This window comes from Olea europaea, chromosome 7, assembly GCF_002742605.1.
Source record: "Olea europaea var. sylvestris chromosome 7, O_europaea_v1, whole genome shotgun sequence".
In the NCBI taxonomy this organism is placed as follows: Eukaryota; Viridiplantae; Streptophyta; class Magnoliopsida; order Lamiales; family Oleaceae; genus Olea; species Olea europaea.
In genome coordinates this window covers 23,936,689-23,958,992 of record NC_036243.1, presented here as the reverse complement: position 1 = coordinate 23,958,992, position 22,304 = coordinate 23,936,689, and the positions used below count along the sequence as shown (strand labels likewise).

General features: G+C 33.0%; 3 protein-coding genes across 3 annotated transcripts in view; 1 reads left to right on the top strand and 2 right to left on the bottom strand.

Moving 5' to 3' along the window:
- LOC111398090 overlaps window positions 1-2,012 on the top strand; it is a 6,202-nt gene extending 4,190 nt beyond the window's left edge. Inside the window, exon 3 of the mRNA XM_023025044.1 lies at window positions 1,937-2,012. Coding sequence (XP_022880812.1) covers window positions 1,937-2,012 — 76 coding nt within the window. The remainder of the gene's footprint in view (window positions 1-1,936) is intronic.
- A 9,391-nt stretch (window positions 2,013-11,403) lies between these two features.
- Window positions 11,404-14,177, bottom strand: LOC111397520 (G-type lectin S-receptor-like serine/threonine-protein kinase At4g27290). The gene is made up of 6 exons (XM_023024497.1): window positions 13,472-14,177; window positions 12,769-12,893; window positions 12,474-12,684; window positions 12,154-12,391; window positions 11,921-12,071; window positions 11,404-11,838 (listed from the first exon to the last, which is right to left on the bottom strand). Exons 1-6 carry the CDS (start codon window positions 14,145-14,147, stop codon window positions 11,824-11,826), a joined length of 1,416 nt encoding a protein of 471 aa, XP_022880265.1. The 5' UTR covers window positions 14,148-14,177; the 3' UTR covers window positions 11,404-11,823.
- Window positions 14,150-14,754, bottom strand: LOC111398089 (G-type lectin S-receptor-like serine/threonine-protein kinase At4g27290; the record flags this gene model as incomplete). Its single annotated transcript, XM_023025043.1, has 1 exon — window positions 14,150-14,754. A coding segment is annotated over exon 1 (594 nt), but the record flags the coding sequence as incomplete, so codon positions are not given.
- Window positions 14,755-22,304: the final 7,550 nt, after the last annotated feature.

Here is a 22,304-nt window from a genome sequence, read left to right as displayed (position 1 = left end):
ACAAATTAAAGAGAGAGAACCAAAAATTAATTATAAGTCTCCTTTTAGTTAAAATATTCTGAAAAATCTTTCTCACATCATCACAGTACTCATTGTTGGAATGCTGAAGCGGAATTAACTAGAAATTAAAATTTTCTTTAATTCTATAAAAGAGATAGTCTAGATGTTCACGTGTATGTTATATGAAAAATAAAGAATTCAAATTTTTATCTAAATTCGATGATCAATTCTTGAATGAATTCTAAATCACGAACTTCCAACTTTTTGGATCACGAACTTCCAGTTTTTTAATTTCAAAAATTTGATGCTTCAAACTTTCAAGTCTTCTATGGTATTTTCCATAGTCAAGACTAGACCGATGGGTGAACACTTTCTATTAATTAAATCAAGAAACCAATTCTTGAACTGGACAATTGAAAAATCAAGAAAAATAATTGTCTCTTTTTTTTCCTTCAAAATTTGAACACCATGAAATTATGTATTATAAATGTTGTATAATTCCATTCCATAGTATGTTTATGATATATCTAATCTTTATCTATAGAGATAGAAGAGTTTCAATCCTTATACAATAATAATTCCACATTCAAATAGGAGTTCTAATTAAAATTAGATTCCAAATTCAATTAGTTTGCATTTAATTACATGTATAGTCCTAAAATTTCAATTATAATTAAGTTTACAACTTTCATTGTAGTTACAACCAAGTACCAAATTTTATTGTAATTACAATTAAGCCCAAAACTATTATAATTACCGCAATTATGTTCTAATACTTTATGGAGCTAACACAAGGACTTGATCGGACATATATTATCTAAGCTCCAATAATTAGATCCTGTCTAGTCTACCCTTGACCACCTAATCTAATTAGTAGTCTTTGTTTTTTCCACTAAAGACAAAAGACTAAACTTTTGAAATATATAAGATCGCAGAAGCCAATAAATCTGTAATATTTTCCTCTGACCTGTCGTATATGTATTTTATCCCCATTCGAGATCCGATAATTACGTACGAGCATTAATGACCGTTTTGCCCATCTAACTATTCTCATTAATTTAAGTTTCATTTTCTTCAACGATCCTATGAACTAATCACAGATGTCGAAGTTTAGTCGTCGTTAAACACTGAGTTCAGATTTCAATAATTCAACAGAAAATATTTAAGTAGTCACTCTATCCATTTATCAGGGTGATGGTTCTCGACACAAATTCATGTTTTTTACTCCACCTATTCTCAAGTTTCCAACTCATTGAGATATTTAACCAATCAAATTGATCTCACCCATTGATAAATCAAAGAACCATTAAAATCACGAAAAGATATATGTAATTTTGTCAAGAGATTTAAATGAAAATACATAATGGTAAAATGTATTTAATTCTCTGCACGGTCATGTTATAGAATTAAATTCGACATGCGGTCCGTTCAATACATTTCAAGTGTACTAGTGTCACATTTAACTATTTCTATGATAACGACAAATCATAAATCCGAATATTGAATTGGTCAACACTACAACCTTCCAGTACAAGGTGTCAACCCTTATACATAGGTTGTGAACAAATTATTTACGATTAAAATATAAATTGTGTCACACTATACTTCTCAATGCTAGTACCCAACTTATATTATCTCAAGCGATCATAGACACTTTAATTTGCAGGATCAATAATAAATAATGTAATAAACCACAATTTATTTATTATAAATGATTATTTTATCATAGAAAAATATTCTATATGGGCACACAACTCAATACTTGTTTCCTCTTCTTCCTTGCCTGCCACTTTTATCTCCCTTTCTCCACCTTACTGCATATCCTCTTTCTTTTCACCCTGTGTCCCTAGTCTCATCCGCTGACATTCCTAGTGACATTGTTAAGGAAAATGACTAGTATCTTTAACCGTTATTGATATATCCTATAATGAAGTAGAACAATGAAAGAATTGCTCATACGAATCACTAGATGGCGAAACCTCATCACAACTGAGTCTGTAAAGGTCGAGTAGACAAAAATTGTTAAAATGTCACTTGTTGCTCATAACTCAACTTCAAAGGGTAAAATGATTAACACTTAATTTCAATGGAAAAGAAAAACCAAGCCCAGTTGTCGCCACCCAGACTCAAATCTTAATCATCTCCTCACCCCATCTCCCAACTATTGCCAGCCCCACGGTTCCCTACCCAAGCCCACGATCCCCACCTACAAGTGGTCTTTAAGACAATCAGGATTCTAAAGTGTTACTTTGCTATGTGGATGATATAGTTGTTACTCGAAGTAGCAACTTGGGAGCTATGTGGATGACATAGTTGTTATTTGAAATAGTAACTTGGGAATTTAAAGGTTTGTTGCACTGTTGATGGCTAATTTGCTTGACCATCCAATTACCATCTTGGTATTCAGGTAAGGAAGATTGAAATCTGGGGTGGCATTTATCTCAAACAAACTACATCCGTAGATTTGCCAGAGAAGGATAAAATGTATGAAGCTAAACCTGTGCCAAACACGTAGTCAAAAGTGCCCAACTATCCACTAAGATAATAGATGCATGAAATCCAACCCACGAAAGATGCATAGCAGGAGCTCTACACTGTCACTAAAACAAGACCGAAGATTTCATTCTTAGCTTTCAAAGTCTTTTTATTTTTGCAGACTAACTGGAATGCCGTAACAAGCTTATTCACACAAAAGATCAAGAATGTAGCATTGTACGAAAGATGAAAACAGAATGATCAAGACACGTGTTTCTAATGGTTTCAGATAACAAAATGCCTGCATCTAGTTAGGGCATCCATTAGAGTACCGACCTTATAGATAGATTACAATGCTGGCCTAAAAACGTTCTTTAATTAAAAGATACTTCTACTATGAGTTTTGACGAAAAGCTAATTAATTCCTTCCTATTAGCGTGTCTGCTATCCTTTCATGAGTAGCTCAGAATGCACAACAAACTCCATCCAACTAGAACTGGAGTTTAATTCTTTTAGCGAATTTTTAAACTGACAAGTGCGCACAATGAGTTATAGCGGCTGCTATACCAAATCAACCCTGCTACACAAACAAGGGCCTGTGACAGGGTAATCTGGAAATTCAAGTTTTAGATGTGGTGCTGACACCCTGTCAAAGGTCCCCGCATGAGTAGCAAAATTCACATCCAATTGATGAACTATTAAATTTTCTGTCACTTGATAAGGAATAAATGACATTTTCTTATTGTAACTTACAAAAATGACCAACTAGATGCACCGTTTAAATTTCTTTATTTTATCCCTGACGTACTATCTTTAATTACGTCTATAGCCGTATAAACAAAATAAAACCATTAATATGATTAGCTCTAGATGATAGAATGCGGCTGATTGCATCATGATGCTTAAGTTAGGGTTTACCATAATTGTCTGGACAAAGTAGAAGAATAACAGATTTTTGAATTTAATTTATCAATGCATGGAGTGAATATCAGGATATTTATCTAAAGACTGAAATGTCGATCTCTTTTCATGTGATAGCTGCTAGGACTTTTGATCGAAAAAACGTAGCAGATTTTAATATCTAGCTTTTTGCAAAACTCCATGTACAGGAATCAAGCAAGATACATCTTGGAAAATATGGGTAATGGGTCGTCCATGTGAGGTGATCCGACTAGCAAGATTTTAAAAGGGTTGGAGGGAGTGATTTGAATTTGGAATTCAAATCTACAACTCCCAATAAACCTCCTTACAACCTCCATATAGAAGTTATAGAGAAAAAAGAATGGTGGCTGGCATGAAAAAAAGTGAAAATTTCTATGGAAATTCATACCAAAATTAGAAAGTCCCTAGAACTATACTTTTAGCATAAAATCTCACAAAAAAAAAAAAATCGCACTTAAAATGTGGATAATAATCTCCTTCCATTGTAATCGGCTTTTGGACAATTGGAGAACAACAAAATGCAAATTTTGGAGCTTTGGTATGCAAGGTGATTCAACCACACAAAATGATCTTGAAATTCATTATTTCAAGTTAGTATCTTGATCCAAAATTCATGTTAAAGTATGCTGCAAATTTTTACATTGGTATCAGAGCAATACGATTGAATTTCTTGCTGTAATTCATACTTAAATATGTCATTACATGACACAATTTGGCCTATGAATCTTGTATGCAAAGTTTTGAAACCTTACGTGGTATTTAATGGCATCATTTGATAATTTACTGCCATTTGTTCGTTCATCTTCATGCAGTAAGATTAGTATGATTTGAAAGGTCTTCTTATAAGCTTTCCAACCATATAAAGAACTCAAGTTTTTGACTTAAAACGAAGAAGTTATGAGGCTTTGAAATTTGGAAGATAATATGAATTTTAGGCATGAAACTTTATAAAGTCCTGAAATCCTTCACACGATAACTTTCTATACATTAAGTCTCATGATGCCTCTTTGTATGGTTGGATAGATCTTCTCGAGACCTATTCAACGATATAAAGATCATTAACTTGGGCTTGAAATGAGAAAGTTATGTCCTCCCAAATTTTAGATGTAAATTTGATTTTTTGAGTGAAAATTTGTAAAATCAGAAATTTCATTAGATGATAACTTCTTTCACATTTTGTTTCATGATGCCCATTTGGTATGCTTAGATATATCTTCTTGAGTCCTTTCCAATGATATAAAGGGCATAAAGTTTGGCCTTGGAATGAAGAAGTTATGGCCCTCTGAATTTTAGGTATAAATTTGATTTTTTTTTTTTTTTTGCGTGAAAAAAGGGTAAAATCCGAAACTTCATCACATGATAGCTTCTTTCACACTATGTTTCGTGTTGTTCATTTGGTATGATTGGATAGATCTTCTCGAGACTTTTCCAATGATATAAAGGACATAAATGTTGGCGTTGAAATGAAAACGTTATGGCCTCCCGAAATATTAATAAAAATCTGAAAATTCTATTCGTTTTTTTTAAAAGATGAACAATACTTTTTTCCTATTTTTAGTCACGACCAGATCTGTTTGGATCCAGAACATGGTCCTAAAAGTTGATATTGTAAAATCTAACCACATAAATGAACTCAGAACATCAAAATCGATTAAAAGGACGAACCAACAAATTTTTTTGAATAAACGCTGCTGATGAGCGTGTAGTAGACATTCAGTGTCCTTTTTTTTTATATAAAAAAAGTTAAAAAGTTGGAATGTCAAATAAAATTGCCTTGTTCTCACGTTCGGCGTTATTCAAATACTTTAAAAAAATAACATTGAAAACGTTTACAAAAATAAATCTAAATAACTTGTTCACCGGATTTTCCATGGGCTCGTTGCACCACTCTCCATCTTTTCCATCATCCAGGCTCAAGGTAGAATTATATCAATCTGTAGAGAAGAGGTTAAACCCGTGAGTTAAAAAAACTCAATAGATATTATTGGTGCATTCGTGGTCAAGCTATACATTTCAAAACTGTAACTTTAGAAACCTTTTCATAGTAGGATTTTCGGTAGAATCCCAAACACATAGAGTCATGACTTAACACGACGCTTCGACCGGAAGTACATGCCGTACCCGGAGGTACTATTAGATATGGAGGTGTATGCCGTACCAGAGGTACCATTAGACATACAAACATTAACATAAATCTTCATTTGCTAGAAACTTTTAACTTAACACGAATTAACACTTTGCACCTCTACCTACATTGATTGATGCTTTGAACTTTGTTGAAAAATGCACTCCTTTGATGTTTCAAAAAAAACACTTCATTGAGAATTGATGCTTGGAAAACACTTTTTGATAGCACCAAAACTTCTAGGAAAAACTAATTTTTCTCCCTATCCTTTCTCTTTTTTCTAGACTTGAAAACTCTTTTTTTTATATTTAGAAGCTTTTGTCTTGGTGTGAAAAATGTGTATGCATTGGGGCCTATTTATAGGTGAAAATCTCACAACTTAAGGGCAAGTAAAGAGCCTAATACTCATTAATACGGGTGCCATTTATGTGGGAGTTATAGGTTTAAGAAGGTGCTAGAAAATCGTGTAGGAATTTGACTTTTCCTAATCCGCGTACTTCGATTGATACTGTACAGCCTTTGGTATTTCTATCATAACTTCTTCTCCTGATATCCGATTGAGGCAATTCAAAGTGTGTTGGAAAGCTAACTCAAAAAGCTACAACTTTTCTCTAGATATCATTTTCCAAATCGAATGTTTTCTATGTCGTAAATGGGTATAAAATGAGACTAAAAATTTGAAGTATACTTTAGCCATCCAATATTCATGTCTTAGTGCCACTAAGGTGTTTAAAATTATTTGGGGTTCTACAGCATAAATGGGCATTGGTTGAGAATAAAATGTCTCAAAAAATATGATAGATCATGACATCAAAATCTATAATAGTTGACCTTAAAAAGGTGATAAGCTAAGTGAGATAACATTTGGCATGCTAAGATTTTGAGTGTACTAGAAAGACATGATGCTTTAGAAAGTATCAATCACGCAATAGAAGACCTTATGTAGGTCATACTACTCTAGAGAATAAAGATCAGAATTTCGTTAAGCATGAGAAAAGATAGATTCTAGTACTTGAACATTTGAATTGTTAATTTATGATATAAATGAGTTTTTTCTCGAATGTGACTTAGTTGATGGTTAACATATTGTTAACATTTTCGTTGGTCACATTATTTTTGGATGAGCAGTAAGTTTAAACTAGTCTCTTCTCAGTATATGAGAACTTTGAAAGTCATTGTGACTTACAAATTGAAGTGTCAATTTTTTATATTGACACTGCCCGCTATGTGAGTTAAAAGACGTGCGACTTGATGTTGCTAAGTCTCGAGGACATGCTTGCGTAGCAATGTTCTAGTTTGTGTAAAACTTTGAATCCTAAGTAGTAAATGAGCTAGAACAAATGCGAGATAAATGACGAGACTGAAAAAGGGACCAAGAAGAATATATCAGACAATAAGTAAATGAAAGTGATTTTGATAAAGGATCAATAAAAGGTTCAAGTGCTTCAATTATGAGATTTGAATCTCTTAGCTCTAAAGTAGTTAAGCTAAATGATGTTGCACTTGAATATAATCCTCTTAGTGCTGTTTATGTGTCAACACTATATATATTGGATTTTATCTTGTGTGGATCATGGATTCAAGGACTAGAAACCCACTTTATATAAGACAAAGGTATATTATTCTATTGTCGAGTCTTTGACTTGATAAAAGTAAATATATACAAATAATGATGATAGAGTGGATTTTTATATGCTTGATACTGCAACTTAGTGTTGCAAAGTGAAGAAACTGATCTCCTATTCGATTTTGAGATAGTATCAAAGACTCCATTAAATTTGATATCAGTTATTGTTCTTCGAAGAGTGGTCTCTTACTTAAACTTATACGTGGTAGTTCTGTTCATACTCATAGTGATGATGTTTATTATGGTTCTAGATATTTGAGCAATGGTTTGAGGTTTTAAGTTGAGAAAATCATTCAAAGCTATAAAAGCTAAACTTCCATAAATTCATCCGAATTTCTTTGCGGGCTATGATTAAGAGAGCTAGAGATAGAACTTCATTTTTTTTGTTACATTTATAGATGGATTCACGCATTTCAGATATGCCTCTAATTTTCTTAAGTTGAAAGTATTGTGTTGGTTTAGACTTTTTTGAAGCCGAGTAGAAAATTAGAATGTGGAAGTGAAGACTTTGAGAATTATATAATGGTGTGAATCTCTATCACTAGATATCAATGATCTATGTAATGAAAGAGATTCTTATTTGATAGACTATTCCTTAATCACCAATAATTATATGGTGTATTTGATTGAATGAATGTAATATTACTGAATATGATGAGGTTTGAGATATACAGTCCAACTTATGTATTTGCTTTTGGAAAGAGCGTTGGCTAACTACAACATATCAGTTAATGGAGTTCTTTCAATGTTGATACTTTCGGAATATATAAGTTTTGGACACGTAGATAACCAAATGTGTGTTATCATAGACTCATAATGGATTTATATGTTCTGGATAATGAGTTCGGAAACATGAGTCTATCGAGAATGAGATGTGCCTCGATGACTTATATGTAGTCCAAAAAAAGGTATTTAAGTGAAATTTTTGATGGATGTCAATTGATGAATCAGTTTTGAATATATAAGAGTTGATTCAAACTTCTAATTTAAATGGGAGTAATCTATTTTTGAGTTTGACCTATCTATCTGAGTGTGAACCATCCAAGAACTATCTAATTCCAATGACTTTTGGTTTCGAATGGGAACTGAGAGCTGTTTAATATCAATGATTCTCGGTTCCGAGTGGGAGCTTTGAACTATTTAATATCAATGATTTTTGGTTCAGAAAACTAGTGGAAAATTTTAAGGAAATTATTGAAGTATATATATGGAGTTTAGAATTTTAACCTACTTTGGGATATGGTGGAAGTTTTATTTGGACATTATGTTTACTGAGAATATTCGCGTTCTTGAAAACTATGTGGAAGACTAATGAGTTTTTGATATATAAAATCATCTTTTTGATAAAGGTTATACTCAATATGAGTATAATGAACTAAATAAAAGAATTTCATGACAATGGAAATCGCTTCTGTACGTTGATGCTAGCCATGATAGTATGTTTATATTTAGAGTTACACCAAATAAATCAAGAGACTGTATTTTTATTCTCAATTGAGAAATAATTAAAGAGATCAACATGAATCATCTTGTAAATTTTATGCTAAAGGCTTTTTTTAGTATTGTGGTAATTTTATAGTTACACTTATGGCCTAATACAGTCATCTTGACCGTCGTATTTGAGTTTTTAACAGGGTTAAATCTCGTACAAAAATTTTCGTCATATGGACAAAAATTATTATATTTATGTAATGGTCTGATGGTAGGTTGTAATTCTAATTTTAATGTTGATTATATTGGATTGACTAAGTATGAAAAGGAATGTATAGAGACCACTTTGAAATGGTTGTCCTCGATCTTTGAGACAAAGATGTGAGTTTAGCAAATTGTATGATTTGTATTAAAAAGATTATTCGAGTATTCTTACTCTATCACAAAAGCTTTATTCTATAAGAACTCATGTGGAATTGCTACCTTATTGGTACCTCTATATCGGAAGGTAATCATATGAGTCTTCATAAATGCTCAAAGACTCCATAAGGGCACAAAGAAAAAGAGTCAGGAAATAGAAGTTTACTATAATGTATACTTGCCCTAACATTGGTCATGACATGGATCTAGTCAGTGGGTATCCATATTATTTTTAGAAAATGTATTGTGATACCTGAAGAGTGCTGCTATCAACTATTCTATCTCGTTGCCAAAAAAAAAACTTGTGATTGGGATAGAAATACAATTATCGACTAAGAATGAGATTTAGTCGAGCACAATTAGTTACTAAACTTGTGCATTCTTGCTATATAGAGTAGCAATAAACATATATCATAATTTATATCTTGACAGCTAAAGAAATTGTTTGGTATAGATGTATTGAGCATCTAATAATACTAGTTGAGAATATGAGATTCATGATAATTACGAAACTATCTTATATGTTAAGATCTCAAGTATTAAAATGGAACCAAACACTTGATGGTATTTTTGTGAGAGACATTAGCAAAAAAGTGTCTTTGCAATATATCTACATAAATGATTATACATAATCATTATAATATGAAGATGTCTAAAGATATATTTTTTGGTAATATTGAATCTCTAGAATTTTGTAGAATATGATACTTATTGTATCAGAAAACTCTTGATTGAGTTTTGTGTGCCCATAGATGAATAATTTTGAGTTCATGTGTAATTTAGTGTCGGGATTATGAGATAAATAATTTGTATGCACATATAAAGTATGTCTAACAGGTTGAGATTGGCTCGCTCTCACAAGCAATCACCTCAGACACTTTGAGATGTTCTGAGATGAGACACAGTGATCATATTGTGTACATGATCCAGTCGTCTTGATAAGCTATCAAGATGAGATTACAACAAGTAATTGAAATAAATTTTGTTATCCATTAAACCTGTTTAGTAGCCAGATCGGGTTCTCAATTTGAGATTACCTAGAAAAATGAATATAAAGAGAACTCAAGTTAGGTATCGGGGAATACCTGAACTAGGATCTGTACGTTATTATTTGTTGACAAAAAATATGACATACACTCCAAGAAAGAGAGAAAACATCGTAGCATGTGTTTCATACCACGTGTACTTGTACGACTAATATTAGGTAAATGAGTGAATGGATACCTGCTTCCTCATTGTGTGAGATCCTAAGGTTTATATAACATCATATATACCCTTATGACTTTTGACTATTTTTTGAGATTTTATTTTAGTGTTGCTACTTTAACATGTTGCCAATAACTATGATTGATTTCGTTTGATGGGACATGTCTAGAAAAATAGCCGATTTAAAATTGAAGGATTCAAGTAGGAAAGGAAACTATTTTGACCAACATTTTTGTTTGTATTTACCGGCCGAACAATTGTGTTTAACTATTTAGGGTATAGAACACAGTTGTGAATATAATGATACGATGTGGTGTTCAATATGTTCCATAAATACTCGAGGCATTGGAAATACTTGAGTTAATGTTGGAAAACGAGTTTGGGGTATAGCGACATGTGATGTTCCTCTAACAGAGCTACTATATATCCCTAATAGGTTTATAGTAACGTGAGCTCTAATATTACTCAGTCGTCGCACAATCTATTTATCTTATGAATTTTTGTGAGATAGATTTTGAGAAAGGTCTAAGGTGTGGCATTCGTTGTCACTTGTGGTTCGGATCAACCCCATCATGTGTGAGTGGAAGATGTTGGAAAATATGGGTAATGGGTCGCCCATGTGGGGTGACCCGACCCCCAAAATTTTAAAAAGGTTGGAGGGAGTAGTTTGAATTTGGAATTTAATCTATAACTCTCAAAATAGCTCCTTACAACCTCCATATAGAAGTTATGGAGAAAAGAAAAAATGGTGGCATGAAAAAAGTGAAAATTCGTATGAAAATTCACATCAAAATTAAAAAGTCCCTAGAATCATAGTTTTGGCATAAAATCTCACAAAAAATGGCACTTAGATTGTGGATAATAATCTCATTCCATTGTGATCGGGATTGGGATCATTGGAGAACAAGAAAATGCAGAATTTGGAGCTTTGGAATTCAAGGTGATCAACCACCCAAAAAGATCTTAGAATTCATCATTTCAAGTAAATTTCTTGACCCGAAATTCATGTTAAAGTATGCTGCGAATTCCTACAATATAAAAAGATGGAATTGTATCCAAAAGAATTTCTGGAAAACACCTTCCAACTTGAGCCAAAAACAAATTATGCGGCAAACTCACAATGAAGACATCAAACCATTAGTATTACAATATGAAACTTCTATGAAATGTCCGGTTGCTTTTTTTCTTTCAATCAATAAATCGTGGACAGGGGTATCCTAACCCCACATTAGGTCTAAGTGTATGTTGCTGGTATTTCTGATAAATAAAAAAATAAATCATTAGTATTACTGCATGCAAACTTCTGATATCGGGCAGCAAGCATTGTTACTGTCATAGAATTTTCAGAGAGGCGACTCTCTTCAAGAATCACATTAGTTTCATTAGAACTCCTTTGAATGAAAAATCTAGGTTTCTTCGGCTGAGGCAATGTTACGCCTACATTTCCCAGCATGAAAACTATAGATGCCATCGTTGGTCTGTCTTCTGACAGTTTCTGGACACACAATAGAGCCACATGAATGCATCTCAAAACTTGAGACTCATCATAGAATTGCTTTAGATAGTCATCAATTATTTCCATGGCCTTGCCTTCATTCTACAGTAACCATGCCTTAATCCAAGAACAGCATCATGAAATTATGATAAGTTGGCAAAAAAAGGAGGAAAAAGAGTTTACTATTATATGGACTTACATGTCCCAAAAGATTATGATGGTGATCTGGATGACTAAATTTCCTATTTTTTGCACCACTCACAATCTCTAGTAAGAGAACACCAAGGCTGAAAACATCCGACTTCGTTGAGAATTTCCCATCAACAGCATATTCAGGGGACGTATAGCCACTAAAATGAATCCTAATATGATGAAGCATAATAAAAGCATGATGAAGTGCAAGAGGAGAAAAAAATAACTGACAAATCTTACAATGTTCCAATTACTCTTGTTGTTTGGGCTTCATATTGGTCTCCTCCAATACTTCTTGCAAGTCCAAAGTCAGAAATTCTAGCGTTCAAGTCACTGTCCAATAATATATTGCTGGTTTTGAGGTCCCTATGTATAATCCTTAATCTAGAATCCTGGTGAAGATAAAGTAGCCCTCTTGATATTCCCATGGAAATTTCAAAGCGATTTTCCCATGTAAGAAACTCTTTTCTACTTTCTTCTGCACATTTTATTAAACAAAATTGAATGTAGTTGAAGTATGTAAAAAGGAGATCTTGCCATTATCAATTTTATAATCATACCAAATATGAAGTAGTCCAAGCTTTTGTTAGGCATATACTCGTAGATAAGCATCATTTCTTCTCCTTCAATGCAACACCCAAGTAGCCTGACAAGATTTCGGTGTTGAAGTTTGGCAATCAGAACTACTTCATTTTTGAACTCTTGTAGACCTTGCCTAGAACTTTGTGAAAGCCTCTTCACTGTTATTTCTTGTCCCGATGATAGCTTCCCCTAAAATGTTTTTTGAAATTGAAAAAGTCTTAATGATGCCATTTACTTGTAAGCAAAAAACAATTTTCGTTGATGCCTACATACCTTGTAAACACGTCCAAAACCACCCTCTCCAATCATGTTATAGCCTGAAAAGTTGTCAGTAGTAGTAGCAATAGTTGCCATGTCAAACAATGGTAACTCTATCTCATTCTCGATCGTCATTGAATCTGCGAAAGATGGCTTAAGTCAATGGGAATAATTGTTGATACATGGGTGTTTGATCAATAGCAAACACGAAAAAAGTTCATAATTTATCCCCTTTATACATGTGCTACAACTAGCATTGGACGACTCTAAGTGAATGTTTGATACACAGTACTCAATAAGATTTAAAAGTAATGCACATGATTTTAGCTTCTTTTGTTCTTTAATAAGTAATATTATGTGCTATCAAATACTCCCTATCAAACTTGTCATGAAAAATATTGTAATTTAGTCAATAAAGATTCTTTGAAAATGTTTACTTTTTACCTCTTCTCTTTTTCCTCTTGTGCAATGCACACCAAGCAAATGAACCTAGGAAAAGCATCCTGCTGGCTGTCGATAATACTGCAATCATTACTTGTCTGTTTTTCTTTTTAATTTGATCTGAATCTAATGCAGCAACAACAACAACAATTGAGCTGACACACACAACAACTTAATACATATTTAAAAGAAAGATCAATAAGTAATGCTTAGTAAATTTACTGGTTATGTTCAATTCATTAAAAATAATTACATGGATGATTAATTTCATATCTACCTTGTTCTGAAGCAGCCATGCGAAAGTAAATATCTTGCTCACTGTCTTTTTTATCAAGTTCTCTAAGATCAGTCAGATTGCCAAACCAAATGAAACAAGTTCTATCATCTCTACCAATATCTGAACTTGCAAAAGCCGTGCAAGAACAATTCTTGGGGCATTCTCTCCTACAATCCTTAAGGCTCATGCTTTTATTGAGCCACAGTTTAAGGTCCGGCAATTTCACATTTCCAAGCCTCCTAAACCAATCTCTTTTCTCGCAATTTGTTGGAGTCCCCCTAACGCATCCGCTCATCCAATTAAGTCCATCCCATTCTCTCTGTGATATTGGAATAAAACCCTCCAAGCACTCACAAATTGGGATCTTACTGATTCTGCAAATGCCATTAGGGCCACACTGTCCGTACGTATTACATAAGTCATATTGCACTGTGAACACATTAATCCAATCAATGTCTCCTTCATTCTGTACTGAGAGTTGTATCATTCCAGATTGATTCAATGTCAGTTTCGAGATTATGGCGTTACCACTAATCTCATGCATGAAATACAACTCTTTGTTGTTCCAAACAAAGTTATATTTGTTAACTTGATTGGCTAACATACCAGAGCCTTTAATAGATTGTCCATTCCATGCCCCAGACCTATACATCTTCTTTGATCCTTTACGAAGCATGAGTTGGGGAGTTCTGAGATAATCAATTCTGTAAGTGAAGTCTCCAGGCGCGGGTCACTTTCAGATTTCCATGAACTTAAATATCGATTCAGTCGACTGCTTAAGTTCCATCCCATCTTCATTCCAGGTAATTGTGTATCTGTTGGGAAATCAAAGCTTTGCCACAAATAGCTTGGTCCATACATATCCTTCTTCCTTATCAGCACTAGATTTCCTGATTCCAGAAGCTGTGCAATTGAATATTGTCCTGGTTTTGGACAATTTGGTGACCAAATAATGCCATTCGTGCTGTTCAGGATCACAAGATTTCCATCACTACTGAATGTTAAGATCCCATTTGAGTCAGCCACAGGGTTTTCCCTATTGGCTATCCACACAACCGTCTCTGGAGAACGCTTGTACCAAATTCCCAAATATTTGTTAATGGAGCCTGGCGGGGAAAAGAAACCGAGTTCGAATCTTTGGCCTGAGGAAACTATAGTCTCACCACCGGTAATAACTTGGTTTGGCTGTATAATATCGACTGCCCTGCATAAATTTAAATGTAATATTGCGACGACCAAGTAGAAGAGTGAGATGAATAGAACGGAATCCATTCACATGTATCCAAAAGTGGAGGAAAATGTTATAGGAAACTAATCAAAGTAAATGTGTCAGAGGAGAAGATGATTTTGGAAAGATTGTGCTTGTAGGTTTACATTTACGGCAATCAGAAGCAGAGGCCTATCCAGAAAAGGCACTTAAGTTTCATTTATACTAAGAGAGAATATAAAATGAACACTAAGGATAGTATACAATTAACAAATAATATCAACATCATCTAAAGATATTCGCCCTCCAGACACAAAATTCCCTGGAACGACGCGGTTCCTGATAGAATTAAAAATGTCTATCAAGATTTATTTATTAAAAGTAACTTATAATTTGTGCTTAAAATTAAATTAAAAAAAATCTAGAGAGCTTATTAATAGAAAGTCAAAGGAGTTATATTTTCTTGACCCAATTTTCTTTGGAGGGTTCTTTATGTAATGCTGTTTCTTTTGATAAAGCACCTTGAAATTTCTTTCACACGTCTTCTATTATAATTTATAAGTGCGTCTGACCTTTTCTTATACCTTAATACAGTAGTTAGAATAAATCAATTGAGATTTTTAAAGATATTTATAGACTTTGTTAAGTGGATGATTTTATGGATTTTATGAACCTCTATGAATTTATTAAGAATTAATAAAAATCTTTCATGGAGTTCTAAATTCATTATATACCTGAAAAATTACAATCTTTTTTTTACTACCTAATTAAAAGATGCCCATAAAATTTTATTGATTAAAGTTACTACCCACGATTCAGTCATTCAATTTTGGCCCAAATAGAGTAATAAAAAACCTTTACATTAATTTCTAAGAACATAATCAAAATTTTTCGTGAAATTTCTAATAACACAAATTGTTCTTAACAAAACGAAAAATAAAATAAAAAAACATAGATCGATTACATGGAAATCTACGTTTTGAAACAACTGTTTATAATTTAAATTCAAAAGTAATGATGTACATATAGAATAATCCTGAATTGATTACAACTGAATATCTCGTAGCTTTTAAAGACTTTTTAAAAGTTTATAGAAGTCTCAATTGAATACACCTAAACTTTTAGAGAGCCTTAAAAAATTCAATTGAATATACCTAAACGTATGAAATCCTCAAAATTCTTTAAAAGTCCAAAATAAAGACACTCCCCTTAACGTAATGTAGCGTGTAATGAAAATGCGAGAATCATTAATCACTTTCTAGTTCCTGTTGATTCGCTCATGAATGCAACATAGCTGGCCGGAACTCATCGATTTCGCAAAATACAAAGTATCTGGATACATAATTGAGAATACTCAATTTTTCATTTCATTAAATTTTATTTTTCAAGACCCAATCGGTCTTACTTATACAATGCAATGTAACCTATTCTATAAGAAAAACTCACATACGATTAAATAAAAAACTACCATCAATGTAATTTTAATCATATGAAAAAATCTAAAACTATCATATAATATTAAAATCTAAAACTTCTAAAATAATTAATAATTTCCATATGGGATGCATCGTCTGTCATTTGTAATGTACACAAAATTTAATAGGAAAAGAAAAATTCTCAAATCTTTTTGCTAAACTTTATTTTTCCTTTCTTCAATGTATTTTCATTTCAGATGATGGCTACAGTTAAAATTCATATCTTCATAGACTTCAAGATATGAGATGGACTTCTATAAAACGAACTCGGTCCAATGCGAGAAAACATTGTTGATTTTCTTAAATATTTTCATTAACATTGATTTTATTTCAACTAAATTAATTACTTTATAAATCGTCGGTTCCTGTCAGTAGTTTTCCAATTGGAAAAAATAGTGTGGAATGAAATATAAGTGGACTAAAATTCTATATAAGACTTGGTTGTTGATGTCAAGTGGAGAGACATTGATAGAGCCGTAGAGGTCGGCGCACATGTGGACCAACACACAATGGCAGACAATGTTGATTTTCTTAATGTGAAAGCAGGACTGAATCTTACCACGGTGGGCCGTCCTGAATGTGAAAGGGTCCAGACTTCTTTTTCCCTGTAATTTGGATGTAATAAAAAAAAAATAGAGGTTGACAACTAATAACGGCAAACTTTCAAGTCATTGGCATACTTGTGATAATTGTAAGTCTATGACTATCTTGAGTAAGGCACTTCACAACTAGGAGGGAGAATAACGATTGTCTCTCTCTCCTCTTCAATAATTTTATTTTTATTTAAGTATAATTTACACGGGTTTATGGTTAACTGTTGGACCGTGTACAAAATCGATTTGGCTGGTCCAGATTAGTCCACCCACTTTGATATGTCTAATTTCTACAAAGGAAACAAAGAGTGGCTAAGATTGCAGCAGGCATCATAGAGACACTTTAAAACAAAGAATTATGTTACTTGTATATAAAAATGGTACAAAAGAAATTACATAAAATATTGTGGAGGAAAAAGTTGTCTGTGTTTTAATTTGATAAATGATAAAGTGATATGTGGCATTATGTAACCAATCCACCATGTAAAACTTGTTGAATATGTAGTAATGTCCTAAAACAAAATTTGTTGGGGACATTCTTTAGTGAGGGATTTTAGTACAAGGCATCGCTACAAGTATGTTCCGACCCCTAGATTGAGCAAATAACTCAATAGACCACCTAAAAATGCATCAAATTATTTGTATTCCACCTTTAACTTTTCTACCTAGCAACAAGCACTGCTAATGTCGTGACATTTTCAGAGAGGCAACTGCCCTGAAGACTCACACCTGTTTTATAAGAACTCCTTTCAGTGAAAAATCCAGGTTCCTTCGGTTGAGGCAATGTCAAGCCTAAATTTCCCAGCATAAAACTATCGATGCCATTGTTGGCCTGTCTCTAGGAAATTTCTGGACACACAATAGAGCGACTAGAACACATCTCAAAACTTGGAACTCGTCTTATGCCTGCTTCAGACATTCATCAAGTATTTCCAATGTCTTGCCATCATTCCAAAGTAACCAAGCCTTGCACCAAGAACAATACAAGTCATTGTATGGAATTTGGAAAATTTTGAGAATAAAGTTAGCTATTATATGAACTTACATGTCCCAAAAGATTATGATGGTGATATGGATGTCCCAAACTTACATGTGTTCAATTAGGATAGCGTGTTCGTATCCGATACCTATCAATCACTAATACTAACACTCTACCATGATCATTTTCTTTTTTTTTATCAAAACTATTATATGTTTATAACTCAATGTCATCATTAAATAACAAATAGGTACTAACACAAAAAAAGTAAAAATATGTATAAAACTAAATTTGTACAATATAAATGAAAAATTTTAAAGAATTTAATTGACGTATTTTAGATGTGTGGTATTATTAGTACTTTTTTGAAAAATTTGCGTATTATTGTGTCAAACACGATAGTGCATCATAGTGATCCAATGAGTGGGATGTACATATGCAAACTACACGTTCAAACTACAAAGAGCAAATTCGAGCCAATTACCTTTGGAAAAAGAGTTACACAATCTATCCCACAAAAGTAGTTGAAATCGTAAGATAATAGGAAGTAACCCTTTATTTTGAAGGAAATCATCAACTAACTTTACAACAGGAGTTCTAATAATGGAGAAGTCAAGCAGCTGCATAGGATAGTCCATTTTGACGAGAGTCACCTCTTTTAAAGTGTTATGACAGTTGTTAAAGAAGAAAATGGATAATTCTGCTATATGTTTCATTCATTCTTGAAGTCAATAAATAAGTACAATGAGGTTGCTATACAAAGAAAATTGGCTAAGATCTATGCTAACATTGTGCAATTTTCTATAAAGGTTTACAAGGAAAATTGACAAATATCCATGCTGATTTTGTGCAAGACTATGATCCATGCTGATTTTGTGCACGTTACAATCCCTGTTGATTTGCAATTGGATGGAAATGTCAATTAGACGGGGCAGGGTCACGCCCCGTATACTGCCCCATTTCTTTTTCTTTTTTTTTTCTTTTTCCTTCAAATTCACAATTTAAAAACGTTAAATTCACAATTTAAAAACGTTAACATCCAAATTAAGTACTCTAAACAAACAATATTCGAAAATAAACAATTACAAATACAATTACATTGTAACTAAATTTCACTTCTTTATCAAAAATTAAATTTGTTGTTTTTCCATCATTATAACTTTATTCATTGGCAAGTTCAGAGATTGTAGAAGATGGATCCTGAAAAATGAAAGAAATATTATACTCAATATCATCATAAATTCATAATAACGATGATTAAAATTTAAATTATGTAATAAATAAAATTACCTCCTCATCATTCATCTTGGAGCAACTTCCAAAATATGCAGATGGCGCAGAATTCGCTATTAATAAAATAAAATAATTAGTAATAAGAAAATTCATAAAAGAAACAATATAAAAAACAAATGTTTCTATACATCGTACCGTGAATATCGGCTCATAACCAATCTTGAGCACACATTAAAGCCTCCAAAGTTTTGGGGTGAAGTCTATTTCTATGTGGACTAACAAATCTACCACTAGTATTGAAAGCAGACTCGGATGCCATAGTAGATACCAGGATGGCCAAAATATCTTTTGCAATTCGAGATAAAGTCAGATATTTAATTGAATTCACTTTCCACCATGTCAATATATCAAAATCATCCGACCGAGACAATATAGGCTCATCTAAAAAAGTATCAAGCTCGATTTTCACACTACTAGGAGGTTCAACACTAGAAAAAAATTTATAAAAATTCGCCATGCGATCTGATTTATTATTAGCACTTGACGTCTCGGTTTGACAAGAAAAAGTAGAAGACTGAGCTAAAGACTCGCTTGAATAATTCTTTTTCTGATAATCGTGCACCAACTTGCCACAAACTTGATATATTTTGTCAATCTCACTTGCAGCATTGTGATTAAAAATACAAGGATAATAAAACTTAACTAACATCATCTTATACATCGAATCCAAGACTGCTGCTAAAGCCAAAACTCTATGAATATCGCTCTAATACTTATTAAACTTTTCCATCATACTGATTACCATCATTTGAACTTCCACATAAGGAGATTCAAGCCACTCATACAACGACAGTTTGATTTCACAAACATTTGTAAAGAAGAGATTAACAGTTGGATGATTTGTTCCTGAAAACAATTCGGTAACCTAAAAAAAAAAAAAAATCTTTAACTTCTCACTTATGTCTTTTACTAAATCCCAATCACCATCACTAGGGAAACATTTATTTCATGACTCCCTCCGTTTCAAATGCGGAAAAACATCCTTATAAATCAAAGCAGTACTAAGCATTAAATACGTTGAATTCCACCTTGTTTTACAATCAAGCACCAATTTTTTCTCCCAATCAATTTTCAACTAACGTGCAAAGAGCTCAAATTTTTCAGATCTCTTTGGCGTGGCTGTCCAATAAGCAACACTATCACGAATTTTCTCAACATTACCACTAATAATGTCCAACCCATCCTTCACAATAAGATTTAATTTATGTGCACAACACTTCATATGAAAAAAATCACTATTCAATACAAGAGAACGAGTACAAAGTTGACTTAACATAATACTAATCATTGCACCATTTGTGGTGCAATTATCTACCATCAAAGTTAGTAACTTACGATCAATATTCCAGTCCATCAAGCTGCTTAATAGAGTTTCTGAAAGCACATCAGCAGTGTATAGGCACGACACATATATAAACTTGAGTTCATTCAAGAACAAATTAAATCAACTAAAAGAATATCATTTTGGTAAATTATGAGAACAAGTGAATGTAATGTTTTACTATACCTCATGATTCGACTCTGTAATTTCCACGAATCATCTATGAAATGAGCAGTGATAACCATGAATCCTTTCCTTTGATTAGAAGAGGTCCACATGTTGGTAGTGATCGAAATTCTACTCTCGATCTTCTCAAGTGCAATCATATTTTTGGCTCTCTCGTATTCACAAATTTTCAAAATGTCGCTCTTCAAAGTGTTGCGAGAAGGAACCTTAAATAATGGTTGTAGGTCGTGCAAGAACTCTCGAATCCAATGTGATCAACCATAGACAAAGGGTACTCATGCAAAATCACCATCTTCGAAAGACTATATCTATACTTATCTGGATTGAAAGAGTAAGTACCCATTGTGACCTTGCCACTCATGGCATCCTTCTTGAAATTTAATGTTGCTTGGTGAGTATTATCCTTATAATGGAGTACACATCTCTTCAAATGATCAGGCAAATGCTTTGTACCATTTTTTGTTTCACCCCCTAACTATTTCTTGCAATGATTGCATATAGCCTTCCATTTCTCACCAATTTTCTGTCTTTTGTACTGCTCCCACACAGTTGAAGTCAATTTCCTCTTTCCAAATGATATTTCTCCAATATCACGCTCTTCTTCACTTAGGTTTATTGTCCTTTCATCCGCATTTGGTAACAGTTCAACTGGATCTTCTTGCGGGACATTGCTCTCCGGTACATAGATCGTGCTATCTTCCTCACGTGTTGGCATTGGTCCTAATCTAATACTTCCAACACTACTTGGGCCAGACATCTGTGCAAATAACAAACGATTGTTAAGAATGTTATTTCCAAGTCATTATGTAAACAGAAAGTAATGAGCAAATATGGCATTATTCTTTGATCCCTTTAGGATCTTTCAACTTTATAAGCAAAACTTACTTCTCAAGTTTAAAATAAACTAAGATTCACCATATATATAATATTAATCAATTTTGCCACTAAGCCCTTCGTCCGAATAAAAGCAATGAAGGGCATCAGATTCTCTATTCATTTGACCTTTTACATTATCTCATTCTTAGCTATTGATCGAGAACCCATATTGTGCAACTATTATTTTAGTTCAATCTTGTCTCATGATTCAATGGGAAGTGCTTTGGCTAATCATATTTCCATGAAGTTGAGTGATTCTAGCTTGCCCAGTGGTACACTGTATGATCTTTTTGTAGGTTTTGTCACAGAGGATCAAGAAATCATTATTGCTGTTAAAGATGATTTGACGGCTGTTAAAGAAGGGGACCATGCTTGTATAAGTTATGTTCACTGTTTCTTGAATTTCAAAGGGTTTTTAGCTAATTTACCATGGGTTTCAAAGGGTTATGTTCACTGTTTCAAAGGGTTTCAAAGGGTTTTTAGCTAAAGAAAGGGACCCTGCTTTTATAACCTATGCGCAATTAAGGTTAGTAACGAATGCCAACTAATCAAGTTCTATGATCATAAAACTAACATCAACACACTGAGTATTTACACTGCAAACAAATCTCATAGATACAACATTTGCACATTGACATTGGCCATAGACTTCAGAATTTGAACTTTAGTATACAATCACATTTCGAATACGAGAATTGGGTTCAATTCAGAGCAACTGAATTTTCTTTTGCTATCTTATAATTCAAACAGAAAAACTAGATCACCAATGAATTGTTGATTAATTTAAAAGATTCTTGAAAGATATCAAAAGTCATTTGAATGTTCCTTACGATCAAAGATACCAGAATACGTTTTCCATTTCACCTAAATTACATCTATACCAAATTTTCAGCAAAAGTATTC